The sequence below is a fragment of the Diadema antillarum genome, unplaced genomic scaffold (assembly GCF_040938485.1).
Source record: "Diadema antillarum isolate AM-2024a unplaced genomic scaffold, OU_Dant_1.0 seq00000385_RagTag, whole genome shotgun sequence".
Lineage (NCBI taxonomy): Eukaryota > Metazoa > Echinodermata > Echinoidea > Diadematoida > Diadematidae > Diadema > Diadema antillarum.
This window is the reverse complement of record NW_027271383.1, coordinates 466,406-480,258: the sequence shown is the minus strand read 5'-3', so window position 1 is coordinate 480,258 and position 13,853 is coordinate 466,406. Positions and strand designations below refer to the sequence as shown.

Here is a 13,853-nt window from a genome sequence, read left to right as displayed (position 1 = left end):
ACATTCCTCAAGACTATGCAAAGACTACCTGAAGAAAAAAGAAGACAAACAAGTCCTGAAAATCATGGATTGGCCACCCCAGTCCCAGATCTCAACCCCATCGATCTTCTGTGGGAAGAACTAGACAGAAGTGTCCAAGAAATTTACCCAACAAGCGAGACTCATCTGTGGGAGATTCTGCAGAAGGCATGGCACTTTACAAACTGTATATCCAGTTACTCCCTCAACAAGTTGACCAACTGGATGGGAAGAGTCTGCCGTGCTGTGGTCGCTGTCAAAGGAGGATTTTTTAATGAGAAGGCTGTCTAAGTGGAACACTGTGAAAAAACGACTTGGCATAATGACACAGAATATACATTTTAGATTCTTATTTCTATGGTATCACAAAAACAAAGAATAAACTGTGAAATTGATCACAATAAATGAGATTCCATGATCCAGAAGAAAAATCACGACCTTTGTTAGCATGTTTATTAAAAAAATAATGATTTTTGTCCATTGTGTTTCTTGAATTACAATTAACAAGAAATAAATTTTCTGTTCATCTGAAACATTTAGTATCGTTTATTGAATAATAAATTTGAATTGTTCATTAGCACATGGAAAGGGCATACTTTGTGGAATGAGAAAAGAGCAAAAGTTCCAGCACCACGAACCAAAGCCACTAACTTCCTGTGTCTGCTAGGTATTACATTTTGCTGGGTGGGTTGCCTCTTTAACATATGACTGCCTCCTAAAATGCTTAACAAGGGTAAAAACCTAATATGTCAATTAAAATGCTAATATGCACTCTTCAATTTGATGCCAAATTGTTGTAGTACCACAAAGCTATGACAAATGAAATGTGGTTGATGTAGACGAATTTGTTTCTGCTCACAGGTGTTCCCAAAGTTTTGGAGAGTAGTGTAAATGCTCATGATGATACCTTGAGCCATTTCTGAGATATGGGAAAAAGTGAAATTTTAGCATTTTCATTTGACCTTTGACTTCTGCCAATCCAGACGTAGATCTAATGGATTGGGATTATGACCTGGACGCATTGCAACCTGTGGGTTTAGACCACATGGGATTTACTAAAAGCTCTCTAGATTATAGCTGTTCACAGTGTCAAGAAAACTCTCATAACTTGAACTTTTAGTGTGATGATGATGACGTGTCATCTATTCAGGCCGCACAATCTAAACCATCGGCAAGAAATGTGTCTAGTTTTTGGTGGCCTAGGCCATTGACTGAGAAGTCGCTCAAGAACAATGGACAAAAGATGTGCCAGCCCAGTATATAATTATGAGGCAAACAGAGGAAGACATTGGTTTTGCCTCCTGTTATGCGACGCAGAGGGATATTGAGAACCTGCTCCCAGATAAGCTCAATAGCAGCGTCAATTTGATCATGAACCGTGCCTTAGAAGAAAATCACATTATTGAGAAATGTGACAAGTATCCTCAGCAAGAGAACTCACAGTTGGTTGTGCCTAAGGTAAGCCCAATAATTTGGGATAACTTGACTGGCAGGGTTAGAGCACGGGACCTGTGCTTACAGAAGTGTCCTAAGCCACTTGTAAAAGGGATGGCAGCCATGCTTTGAGCTGCGAATACTTCCTGTGGCGAGGTGGAAGCGCCAACAGACACACAGCAGGATGCCATAGCCCTTCTTTTGCCAATGCCACCTATGAAGTGAATAAACTCAGGGAAGTCTCTGATCAAACCAGAAATAGATCAAAGGTACATACGTTCACACACCTCTGCAAAACATCAGTCAAGATCATGGAGTGGCTCTTTGGGGATGACTTCCACAAAACTATCAAAGAGATCGATGAGCTGCAAAAAGAAAGTTGGAGCCATCAGAGGCCATACTTTTCCCCGCCAAAAAAGATACAATCCGTACTAGCAGGGTCCATGCGCTGGGTCTTTACCCTATTCTAACTGGGGGGGGGGGGGGGTCAAATTGACCCCCCCTTGACATTTCGCGCCACGATTCCACAACGCGCAAAGATTTTACCGCGTCGTTTCATGACTTTTTTCATTGAAGTCTCCTGCATATTTTGAGACCAAATTTGAGACATCCGGGTACACCGTTCTGAAGTTACGTAATGTTTTGCATATGCATGTCAACCTGAAAACAGCTCAAATTCATGATATCGTGTGCAAATCCAATATAAATTGTGTTTTTTTGGTTGAATTGATATAAATAAGATTATTTCAACTTTTAACCATTGAAATTAATCAATTCTAGTGTAGATAAGCTTGAAAAAGTGCCCTGCAACAAATTTTGGTAAAAAAAACAATAGAAAACAAAAGGTCGAAAAAACAATAAAATACATAAGAAATTAACATAACAATAAAAAACAAAAGAAATTGATTTTGATTTTGCTATTTTTTTACAAGAAAGTTGTTTTATGTGTCATGAGGAACTCTGACACAAAAATTTAGCAATCCTTCAGTCTTTATAATGGAGTTATAGGTAAAATATGATTTCATGCATAAATTTGCATAACTAATTTATTAAAAATAGAAAGCCAATATTTTTCCATTCTATGACCATGTAATCTTGTAGTTGACATCCGGCTCTATCTTTAGGCAAAATTTTGCGGCGATCGCATGATCGGCGGCTGAGATCTGAAGGGGGGGTCAAATTGACCCCCCCCAGTAAAAACTTGGTCTCAAATAGCCCAGTTAAAATAGGGTTAAACAGTTCCTTAGTAGCACCGGAAGTAATGTAGGGATGGTCAAGAAAGAGGTCTATGCAACCTACGTAGAGCCAGACTTACTAAACAAACTTGAAACTACAGTCATCAATGTAAAACTCTGAGTACTAACTTAGCTCTATGACTTCTGGTTCAAGAGGAGAAGATTTTGTAAGATTCCTTTTTAATAATGGAGTTATAGGTTAAAATATGATTTCATGCATAAATTTGCATAATTAATTCATTAAGAATAGAAAGCCAATATTTCTCCATTCTATGACCATGTAATCTTGTAGTTGACATCCGGCTCTATCTTTAGGCAAAATTTTGCGGCGATCGTGTGATCGGCGGCTGAGATCTGAAGGGGGGGGGGGGGTCAAATTGACCCCCCCCCAGTAAAAACTTGGTCTCAAATAGCCCAGTTAAAATAGGGTTAAACAGTTCCTTAGTAGCACCGGAAGTAATGTAGGGATGGTCAAGAAAGAGGTCTATGCAACCTACGTAGAGCCAGACTTACTAAACAAACTTGATACTACAGTCATCAATGTAAAACTCTGAGTACTAACTTAGCTCTATCACTTCTGGTTCAAGAGGAGAAGATTTTGTAAGATTCCTTTTTGTGGGGGTTTGTCCCCCTATGGATGCTCCAAGTTTGGTGAAAATTTGTTATGGGGTTTTCAAGAACAAGATGAAAATGTAAAAAGTTTACGCACAACAGACAGCGGAAGCGGGACGAAGAATGATTGCAATAGCTCACTTGAGCCTTCGGCTGGGGTGAGCTGAAAAGCTATATATATGATCCTGTACTCCTGTGCAGCCTGTGAGACCGATTTGCTTTTGACTGGTGCTATGATGGGTTAGTCATGTCAGTGATATGACTGTCATGATGTAATTGTAGTGATTGAGCGGTACCCTATATCGATATGATGCACAGAAATAACAGAAATAAAGTTGTGTGTGTTGATTGCAGTGAGGTTCTACCTGTATACGTAAGCCCGAGTCATTAATGTATTATTTGACAGTGAAAGTGTATATATAGCCATTGGTGTGTTTGATGATGGGATGTATGTCAGGGACTTTTTCCATACAACATTTTCCCTGACATATTAATATCAAAATGTCGAAGACTGAATGGAGAGGCCAGAGCTGGTACAAAACATCCCATCATTACACCACACTTCATCACAACAAACAAGTGCACATGTAGAGTGTATGTTACAGGAGACAATGACCCTGAGGTCACTCTGCCAAGGGGGAAAGACTACAGTGTGCAAGTCAACACATTTTGCTCAGTCCTGATTATGTCTACTAAGGCGAGGTTGTCTGTATATGAAAATTCTTGGCATTTTGGTAGACACTCTTTATACTGTCATTGCAGATGATTTGTGCATACATGCTTTCACACTCTAATGATGTGATGCTTTGCCTACAAATTGTGTTAAAAAATCCGAACAAAACACAAATTTCACTCTGAATCTTGCTGCCAATTGTGATTTACAATTAACGTATGCAGGCCTGGCGATGCGGTGCAATTAATTCTGCGAAAAGGGACATACTGTAAAAGTGGATATTTTCGTATGACTAATTCTTCGTGCTCGGCCGGATAAGAAGAGCTACGCATTATTTCAATTCCGCGAATCAAGACATCAACTACTGGAACATATGGCACGTAAAAATATTTGCATGCTTTTATTTTTGCGCTAATTTCTCGTTGCACGATAATTTCAACACTGCGAAAATTTCCACTATTACGGTAAGCTTTTGAATTCATAACGGTCATTGAAGCACAGTGCGGAGCGAAGGACAAAATCTCTCTGAAGTTCACCTCCTCATATCTCCCTTATTTTATCACCAAATTCCTTGAAATTTCACACATACAATTGTAATTATATCTAATATGGATATGTCATCCTTCATATGATTTTTGGGCAAAAATGCTGATGTATCTTTCAAGATATGTGTATTTTTCTGTTTGAGTTGACTGTGGGAAAGGGTTACGATTATTTCCCCACAGAAGTCTGTGTCAGCATGAATATACATTTCATTAACATATTGCTACTAGCCTGTATACACCAGATTCACTACCTGTGAGGTTTTGTGATTGTGCAATTAGTAGTAAGGTTAAAATCAGAGCAAAAAGACAACCAAATTTAGGAGAAAATACTGGCCATACATAACTAGATCATCCTCCTGCGCATGCGTTCTCTATTGGTCAGCACATGCTTAGCCAATCAGTGGTGTCAGGTTCTATGCACAGTGACAGGGTTTGGATTCGGTCCACAGGGTGGTGAGTGGGCGAGAGACAAACCCTGCAATGTCCTTTTACTGTTTCATGCAGCACGAAAACCGATACATCGGACTGCGTACTGTTTATGTTATGGATTTTACATGAGTCAGAAATGACAGTGATCTCGTTTTTTTCCTGACATAACCGTGCAACAAATATTACAGGAAAGATATGTGGAACACAGTATGGCCATACTACCACAAGTCATATACAAAAGTTTCATTATTGGGCAATAAAGAAAAATGTGAAAAATTTAAAATCTAAAGGCCGTGTCACACCAGCCTTGCGTGCAACTTGCAAAGAACACTTTTGACTACCCGGAGGTCCCCGTAGATATCCGCACATGACAGTACCTAGCATGTATCTCAAAAGTAGTCGCCCGGAGGTGCGCACGCATATTTTTTTACCCGCAACCGTGTTTAGGGTCTGTCACACCTTTCCGGGCAAGCTACTCGGGCTTGTTACATGTAGGGATTTTCTAGCATACCGGACATTCCTGAGGGCGGAAAAGGATTTGTGCGAGTCAGCGCATGTGTCTTACTTGCTGGACGTGTTATACTTGCGAGTATACTGTGTGACCTTTGTACCAGTCGCGTGGGGGCTGACAACTTAGTGAAGGAATTCCTCTAATGGAATGGCTGAAATCTCACAGAATTTCATTATCTTGGCTGCATACGGGACTGCGAAGTACCTGCGTGAGAATTGCCTGGAAAGTACTGCCGCTAAGAGTCTCCTACTGGCGTTCTGCCTGGACCTCTACGGGCATTCCCGCGACTCACCCGGAAAAAGTTTTGGTCATGCTCAAAACTTGGCTGCGGTTAAATCGGACTTGCGTGAGCACCTCCGGGCAACTACGCGCTAGATACTGTCAGGTGCGGACCAACTGCGGAGAGCTCCTTGGAGTAAATTTGTTTCCCCGCAAGTCAAGCCGCAGAAGTTCCCCCGTACGGTATGACAAGGCATGAATGAAAATTGCAAACATTCTTGTTCGCCCGCTGAAAATCTTCTACATGCTGGAAACTACCTCCTCGCCACAAGCCCGCGTTATGGTGTGACACGGCCTTAAATAATAATCTAGAATCTAAAAACACACTTTTTTTAGAGACCAAACTGTCTTCTTTGGAGGCCAAGTGTTGACGTTACTTTCACAGGTTTATCCTCAATAAAATGCAAACTATCTAGCATTGCAAGTTAGAGAATAGTTTCTCCTTCAATTTGCTGTATAGATTTTATCATTTGATGGCTTCTGAGGAGAGATATTGTGATTGTCCTGCAACACTTCTCCAGCGGTTTCGCGCACACAAGCTGTTTACTTTATACAAAATGAGGCTTCCAGGTTGTATGCTTTGGCTGAGTTAATTGCACCGCATCGTCGCACCTGTATGGCAAAATGGTGGCAATTAAAAAAAAAACAACAACAAAAAAAGAGTCAGTGGTAAGCACAGGATCAAAGAACTAATTAAAATGTTCACTCTTCTTTCCTATTTCCTTGCTCAGGTTCTTTTCAACTTTGTATACAGATAAGCATTTACAATCATAACATCATTTGCAAATTCTACATCTATAGACAAAACTTGCTAATATAAATAAAGGCATGCAAGGGTCTTCACAAATTCATTTGGTGGGGTAAGCATAAATGATGAGTGGACAAAACTAGACTGTAAGTCAGATAAACTCACCCATTCTTATAGGAGATGGTTCTGTGTTCATCTGCAATGAAAAGTGTAGGTTCGTATTAGTCACAAATGTTGGTTAGAACTGACTGAAATCATAAATGTGCAGGAAACACTCTTACTTTCATTTTGTTGTCTCCTCTTGGTACACCAGGTTAGGGCTCGCTGCTTTTTGAGCCCCTCCCCCCCCCCCCCCAATGTTGTTGCTACTGTATTTCACTCTTTTCTTTCTTTATCCCTCTGTTGTTCCACATCTTGTTTGATGTTGCCTCCCCATTCATCCTTATCCTTTACAGGTTGCCCCATGGTCTTTGGGATCATCACTGACCCTCCTCTGCCTTTTGTCTGTCTACCCTCCTGCTTTAATCCCCCTCCCTTTATTGTTGGGCCCCTTGCCCTTGACTTCCAACCCACCCTTTTGCTTTCTTTGTTCTGTGTCACTAGCCCTCCCCTGACTGTTCTTATTGAGTGTAGTCCTTAAAACTGTTGTATGTGATTGCTTTCCCTGCCTGTTTGTCATTTTGCCTCTGACAAAGATTGCTACGGACTGCTGTACCGTTTTGTTCAGGGAAAGAAAAAGGTTGTGAACTTGAATAACACATGAGCTTTGAGAGCAATATTTGCCATTTTTTCTAGAAAGTGGACTGACACCATAAGTGTTTAAATGCAGTTTAAAATTATTCATTTTTGACCCACTGAGGACGGTTTGATTTTGTTACAACATGCATTTCCCATAGAATCTTGCCCGAGTGTACTGCTGGGGACTCGTCCTCAGTTGGTTAAGCAGGCCTCGAATTAACCGACGGCCACCGATGGCCATGGCCATCGGTGCCCCTCTCGTTGGCCGCAATGCCTTTTTTTCCTTGATCAAAGTTACGGCCAAAAAAAAAAAGTGCCCTTTTTCTTGTGGCAGTGGTGCCCTTTTAGAATGAAAGTTATTATTTATGACGTATGATATGCCCTTTCTCAAAGTCTACTCAAATATCATACCTTCAGTTCACTCGCGTCCCAATATATCTGATTCAAACTCAAAGTATCTTTCCGAGATACGAGACGACGTGTACGTACATGTGTCTACACCCGACCGGCTTTTACTGTTCCGACGACTGCCTCCGCAGCGCAGTGGCCATAGAGTTACTAGCTAGACAGCGGCAGGCCGGAGCAAGTGGTCGCAAGCCATGCTAAAAAAATGCCAGGCCTGTCGGACGGCTGCGAGCATTGCCATCTCTCTCGCTCTGCATTCATGCCCGCCCGACGCGACCCGCGCCAACACCGCATGCTCAAAGCAAAATGGCGCTGGAGGTGCTCCAAAGCGAGCTTGGCGTGTGCGTTGAGAACGTACTGTATTACAGAACCTATATCGTATTGCGTATGGCCTACTGCCTAACGTCGTCTGCTGCGGAGAGATCTTATGCGTGCGTGCGCTGCTGGAGTGTAGCAGCACGGTCGATAGCATACAGCTCTATGGGGCATTCACATCATGTATTTAAAAACACCCTACACGCCCTTTCGAATGTGGCCTTGGTGCCCCTCTGACTGACCTAAGTACCCTGGCCTCTTGGAAAAAGTGCCCTTTTCTAAATGGCCTTGCCCCTCCAAAATCCTATTTCGAGGCCTGGTTAAGGTTTATGGGGATGTGGTATTGGGTCCTATTTTATATATTACTGCAAAGCTAAGAGTCTATAGAATTCACATACAGGCCTAAATAAAATTTCATTTTTCGCCACTTTTGACTCATTTCGACAAAGCGTGTCACATATTTATTCATTTATAAACTGTTGATCTTATGCCGGATCTTTCTACACAAACTACGTATAGGGGTAGAAAATGAAAGAACAAGTTTTTGGAATGTATGCCAACAGTGTAAATTTACAACAGCATGTTACTTTAATACATTTCCAAATGCTGATATTTCGAAAAAGTACCAAACACATTTAGTATGATCTGATTTTATTCATTTTCATATCACTTCAGTTCTCAAATGAATTTTGATTATTTCAATTCTTTCTGAACTGTTCCATACATGACGAAGATGGAATAGGTGTCACAGGATTAGAAATTCAACCCGGCCATAAACCTTTGAAATTTGCATTTACAATACGCAAAAAGATTTTCAGAAGAGAGATAGGGAACACATTTTCGATATGATGCATATGTGTAAACAACGAAAAGACTGCTCATAGGTTTGATTACCGTATTCGCCAGCGATAAGGCCGCAGCTCCACATGCATCCTGACTTTGGTGATAAAAAGTAGGAAAAAATATAGGAGTTTTGTTTTGATCCAAACTTCAGTACTTGTCTACATTATATTTCTGAAAAATTTTGTTATTTTTTTCCGTTTTTCCATGGGTTTTCTAACAATAATTAATATTTGTTCGATATTAAGTTTTTCCGGTTGATGCAAACTTCGTGTCAGGATTTTGAATGATTATTTCTGTGTAGGGCTCTAATGTAAAGAATGACTGAGTGTGTGTTCAACATTCACACGCACTATTCAATAGCCTAGTACCAGTTTGTCTTCATTCACACACACTGTACTATTCTATAGCAAGCATTGCAGAGATGGACGATAAGTGTCATTGTGTGATTTGTGCAGGATTGCAATCGCCACAGTGGTTGTGCACATTAATTTGTAATTGTGCTGTGCTTTCTTTTTTAAACTTTTGTTGAATTGGCACCATGAGAGTGGTAAGTAGGTAGTGAAAAAAAAAAGTTACCACTTGACTGCAGATCATAGCATCGTCTGTAAGGTTGATTCCTCAATATTCCTCAATATGGTTATCCAACTACATGAAAACCAGCAAAGGCCGGGTTAGATATAACAGCGATTATTCTGAACCCTTCCCAATTGACAATGGCGCAAAGCAAGGCTGCGTTCTTGCACCAACCCTGTTTACCATCTTCTTCAGTATGATGCTCAAAGAAGCCATGGAAGAGTTCAATAATGAAGATGCTGTTTACATCCGGTACCGCACAGATGGCAGTCTATTCAATCTGAGACGTCTGCAAGCTCACACCAAGACGCATGAGCTACTCATCCGTGAGCTACTCTTCGCAGATGATGCCGCTCTTCTTGCTCATTCAGAGTCGGCTCTCCAGTGCTTAACGTCCTGCTTCGCAGTTACTGCTAAAGCGTTTGTCGGCTCCTAGACAGGATTACCGGTCCCCCAACATCACAATTGGGCAAACAGAACTCAAAAGAGTTGATCAATTTACCTACTACCTCGGCAGCACCATCACATCCAACGCAAGGATCGACAAAGACATTGACAACAGACTTGCTAAGGCAAGCAGCACCTTTGGTAGACTGCACAACAGAGTCTGGAACAACCACCACCTGAAGAAACAGACTAAGATCAGTGTGTACAGAGCTGTTGTCATACCAACTCTCCTGTACGGCTCCGAGTCATGGGTCCTCTACTGGCACCAATTACACCTTCTTAAACGCTTCCACCAGCGATGCTTCCGCTCCATCCTAAACATCCACTGGAGTGACTTTGTCACCAACATCAAAGTACTTGAGCTGGCAAAGACTACAAGCATCGAAGCCACACTGATGAAAATCCAACTGCGCTGGGCTGGCCATGTCTCAAGAATGGAAGACCATCGCCTTCCGAAGGTTATGCTGTACGGTGAGCTCTCTTCTGGAGACCGAGACTGAGGTGCACCCACAAAGAGACTGCTTGAAGAGAACCTTGAGCACCTGCCACATTGACTACCAACAGTGGGCTGCTATCGCCTCTGATCGCACATTTTGGCGCCGTACTGTTCAACGAGCAACAGCCCCCTTTGAGGATGATCACAGGGCCCTGCTCAATAGAAAAAGACAACAGAGGAAAAACCCAACACCTAACACCAACCAACAGATTTTCCCATGCAACCGCTGCAACCGTGTCTGCCAGTCTCGCATCAGACTCGTCAGTCACTTACAAGCATGCAGCAAACGTGGACTTCCTTAATCTTCGTTAGCGAAGAAAAGCCACAGACAGGTAAGGTTGATTAATTCAGTGGTTGATATCACGTTGCTCCTCTGCACATTGCATAGTCCCATACATGATTCTGTGTGTTGGTTAAATTAGGTGATTATCTGAGCTGGAAAGACGATAATTTGCTTGGGCTGGTGTATAGGCTGCACCCTGACTTTACAGCTTTATTTTTGTGAGAAATAGTGCAGTCTTATTGCCGGCGAATACGGTAATCAATAAATGTCTTTATACTTACGTTTTTCTCTACTTATGATGTGTACAGTTATAATGAGGAACTGGATATAATGAGGTAATATCAGTGGTCCCAAGGACCTTGTTTGACAGGATTTTACTGTATAATGAAACCAAAACATACTTTTCCATGGTCTCTCTGGAAAAAAGAACTGTGGAAAGGAAAGTAGAAAAAAAAGTGCCAAATATAGAACTGAATATTAACCTTCTTATCTTGTGCATGAGGCTTGTTTTGATTTTCACAAAACATTGATAATTCTTAATATATCAATGCAAGAGAACACTAACTCCTGCCATGATCAATAATGCTTAAAGAATCAGATAATTATAAGAAGGCAAGATGCTTACCCTAGCTGGTGGAGGAACGGTGTGTTCAATCAAGAGCTCTTTGAAATGACTTTCATCAAGAATGACTCCATAAGTGCCTGCGATATGAATGGAAATAATTTATTGATTCAGTGACTGATCTCACCTCTATCAACAATAAACACAAATGCCAAACCTTATAAAAGTATAACAGATATTACTAGATGAACACATACATGTAAGATATAAATATTATAACTTTAACATTACATGAAGCCCAGGAAAAACTTGTCAATGCTCATTGATTATCACAGAGAGGTAAATAGAGAAGACATGCACAGAAATGACAGGAACAGATTCAGAGATACTAACATATGTAGGGCTTGGGGTTGGTCAGCTCTCTAGCACCCTCAAATAGGCACATGGGGCAGCACACAAGTTGCTTTGCCAAAATCTGCTGGCTAACTGACTTGTAGCTGGATTATAAGACCCCCTTTACAGTGCGAGGCTCGGCCGCGGCTCGGCCGCGGCCATGCCCAGCCCCGCTTCAGTGTAAACGCGCAAAAGGCCAAATGCGAGGCCAAAATTGGCCTCGCATTTGGCCTCGCTCTGGAGGTGGTCTCGGCCGCGGCCGGGCCCGGCCTTTTCTTGGTGTAAACGCAAACTAAGCCAAATGTGCGGCCAATTTCAGTCTGGCTTCCAAACCCTCTGCCTGTATCTTTCGCTATTCAGGATATTAACCCCCTCAACGTCGAAAACTAGTATAGTTTAAGGTGGTTTTGTCCTGCAAAGGATTCTTTCCTTCGGCAAAGGCCTTTGCCCGAACGGCGACTTTGTCGCCACGGAATTCATTTGGCAAATGGTCTGAAAACCAGACAATACCAAATTGCATTTGTTTACAAGCAGAGCGCCACTACGACAAAATATTGAAAGGTTTGAATCAAAAGCGCGGCCGAGCCCGGCAGTGTAAACGGACAAAATTGCGGGGCCCGGCCTCGCAATTGAGGCTGGGCTCGGCCGCGGCTTGGCCGCGGCTCGGCCCAGCCCCGCACTGTAAACGGGGTCTAAGAGAACTACAGCTGATTTTCAGCATGTTATATTTGAGCAATGATGAATTGGTTACAGTGGGTACAGAATCTCATCACTGATAGTGATTGGGGAAGGAATAAGAATGTTTTCAAAATTTATATACAATCACAATGAACAAGGATGACGACATAGCAGCTTCACCATAAGAATGCATGAGTGAGAGCTAAAGAAAGCAGGACAAATGACGAAAGCATGCATAAATTGTACACAGGTGACCTTCTTAAGCAAGTAGTATTGCAATGGACTGCATTGCTACATTTCTGAAATATAATGTGAGCCTCCTACTCATGAATTTTATGGTGAGCTCCAACTCATGCATTCATAAAGGCCGTGTCACACCAGCCTTGCGTGCGACTTGCAAAGAACACTTTTGACTACCCGGAGGTCCTCGTAGATATCCGCACATGACAGTACCTGGCATGTATCTCAAAAGTAGTCGCCCGGAGGTGCGCACGCATATTTTTTTACCCGCAACCGTGTTTAGGCCCTGTCACACCTTTCCGGGCAAGCTACTCGGGCTTGTTACGTGTAGGGATTTTCTAGCATACCGGACATTCCTGAGGGCGGAAAAGGATTTGTGCGAGTCAGCGCATGTGTCTTACTTGCTGGACGCGTTGATACTTGCGAGTATACCGTGTGACCTTTGTACCAGTCGCGTGGGGGCTGACAACTTAGTGAAGGAATTCCTCTAATGGAATGGCTGAAATCTCACAGAATTTCATTATCTTGGCTGCATACGGGACTGCGAAGTACCTGCGTGGGAATTGCCTGGAAAGTACTGCCGCTAAGGGTCTCCTACTGGCGTTCTGCCTGGACCTCTACGGGCATTCCCGCGACTCACCCGGAAAAAGTTTTGGTCATGCTCAAAACTTGGCTGCGGTTAAATCAGACTTGCGTGAGCACCTCCGGGCAACTACGCGCTAGATACTGTCAGGTGCGGACCAACTGCGGAGAGTTCCTTGGAGTAAATTTGTTTCCCCGCAAGTCAAGCCGCAGAAGTTCCCCCGTACGGTATGACAAGGCATGAATGAAAATTGCAAACATTCTTGTTCGCCCGCTGAAAATCTTCTACGTGCTGGAAACTACCTCCTCGCCACAAGCCCGCGTTATGGTGTGACACGGCCTTTAAATGGTGAAGCTGCTCCCTCATTCAGTGTACTTAGCACTAATGGCGTATTACCTATTCTGTTTATATGGAATCTTCCTATTTTTCTTATTCTTCTTTCTCTCTGACAAATTTTGTGAATGCAGTATCTCAACAATGACATGACCAATTAATGTGAAATTTTCAATCATTATAAAACATGTCAACATCTGGATAAAGAAATCTTTTCATAACGTCAACTTATCTGTGACGTCAACTAGGCGCCATTTTGTGATTTTGACATGATGTCAAACGATCGGTCATATCTTCATAACTAAATAACTAAATGTCATAACTTTATCATTTTTAGTGGACATCAAGTTTCAAGTGTCACCTGATCATCTCGCACAGAGCATATCAGTCAGGCATTCATGACGCTGCATTATGTGCACGTTAAAATTTTGAAATGGCTCAAAATGACTTCATGACCTATTTTCTCCACAGATTAAGGAC

The 13,853-nt window shown here is 42.1% G+C and overlaps 1 protein-coding gene across 3 annotated transcripts in view; it reads right to left on the bottom strand.

Annotated features, from left to right (window-relative positions):
- Positions 1-13,853, bottom strand: part of LOC139731800 (general transcription factor IIH subunit 2-like) — a 92,080-nt gene that overhangs the window by 27,470 nt on the left and 50,757 nt on the right. For all 3 annotated transcript variants that reach the window (XM_071642673.1, XM_071642675.1, XM_071642674.1), the window contains exons 10-11: positions 11,210-11,286; positions 6,650-6,680 (exon numbers count right to left, since the gene is read on the bottom strand). In XM_071642673.1, the coding sequence (XP_071498774.1) occupies positions 6,650-6,680; positions 11,210-11,286 (108 nt within the window). The remainder of the gene's footprint in view (positions 1-6,649; positions 6,681-11,209; positions 11,287-13,853) is intronic.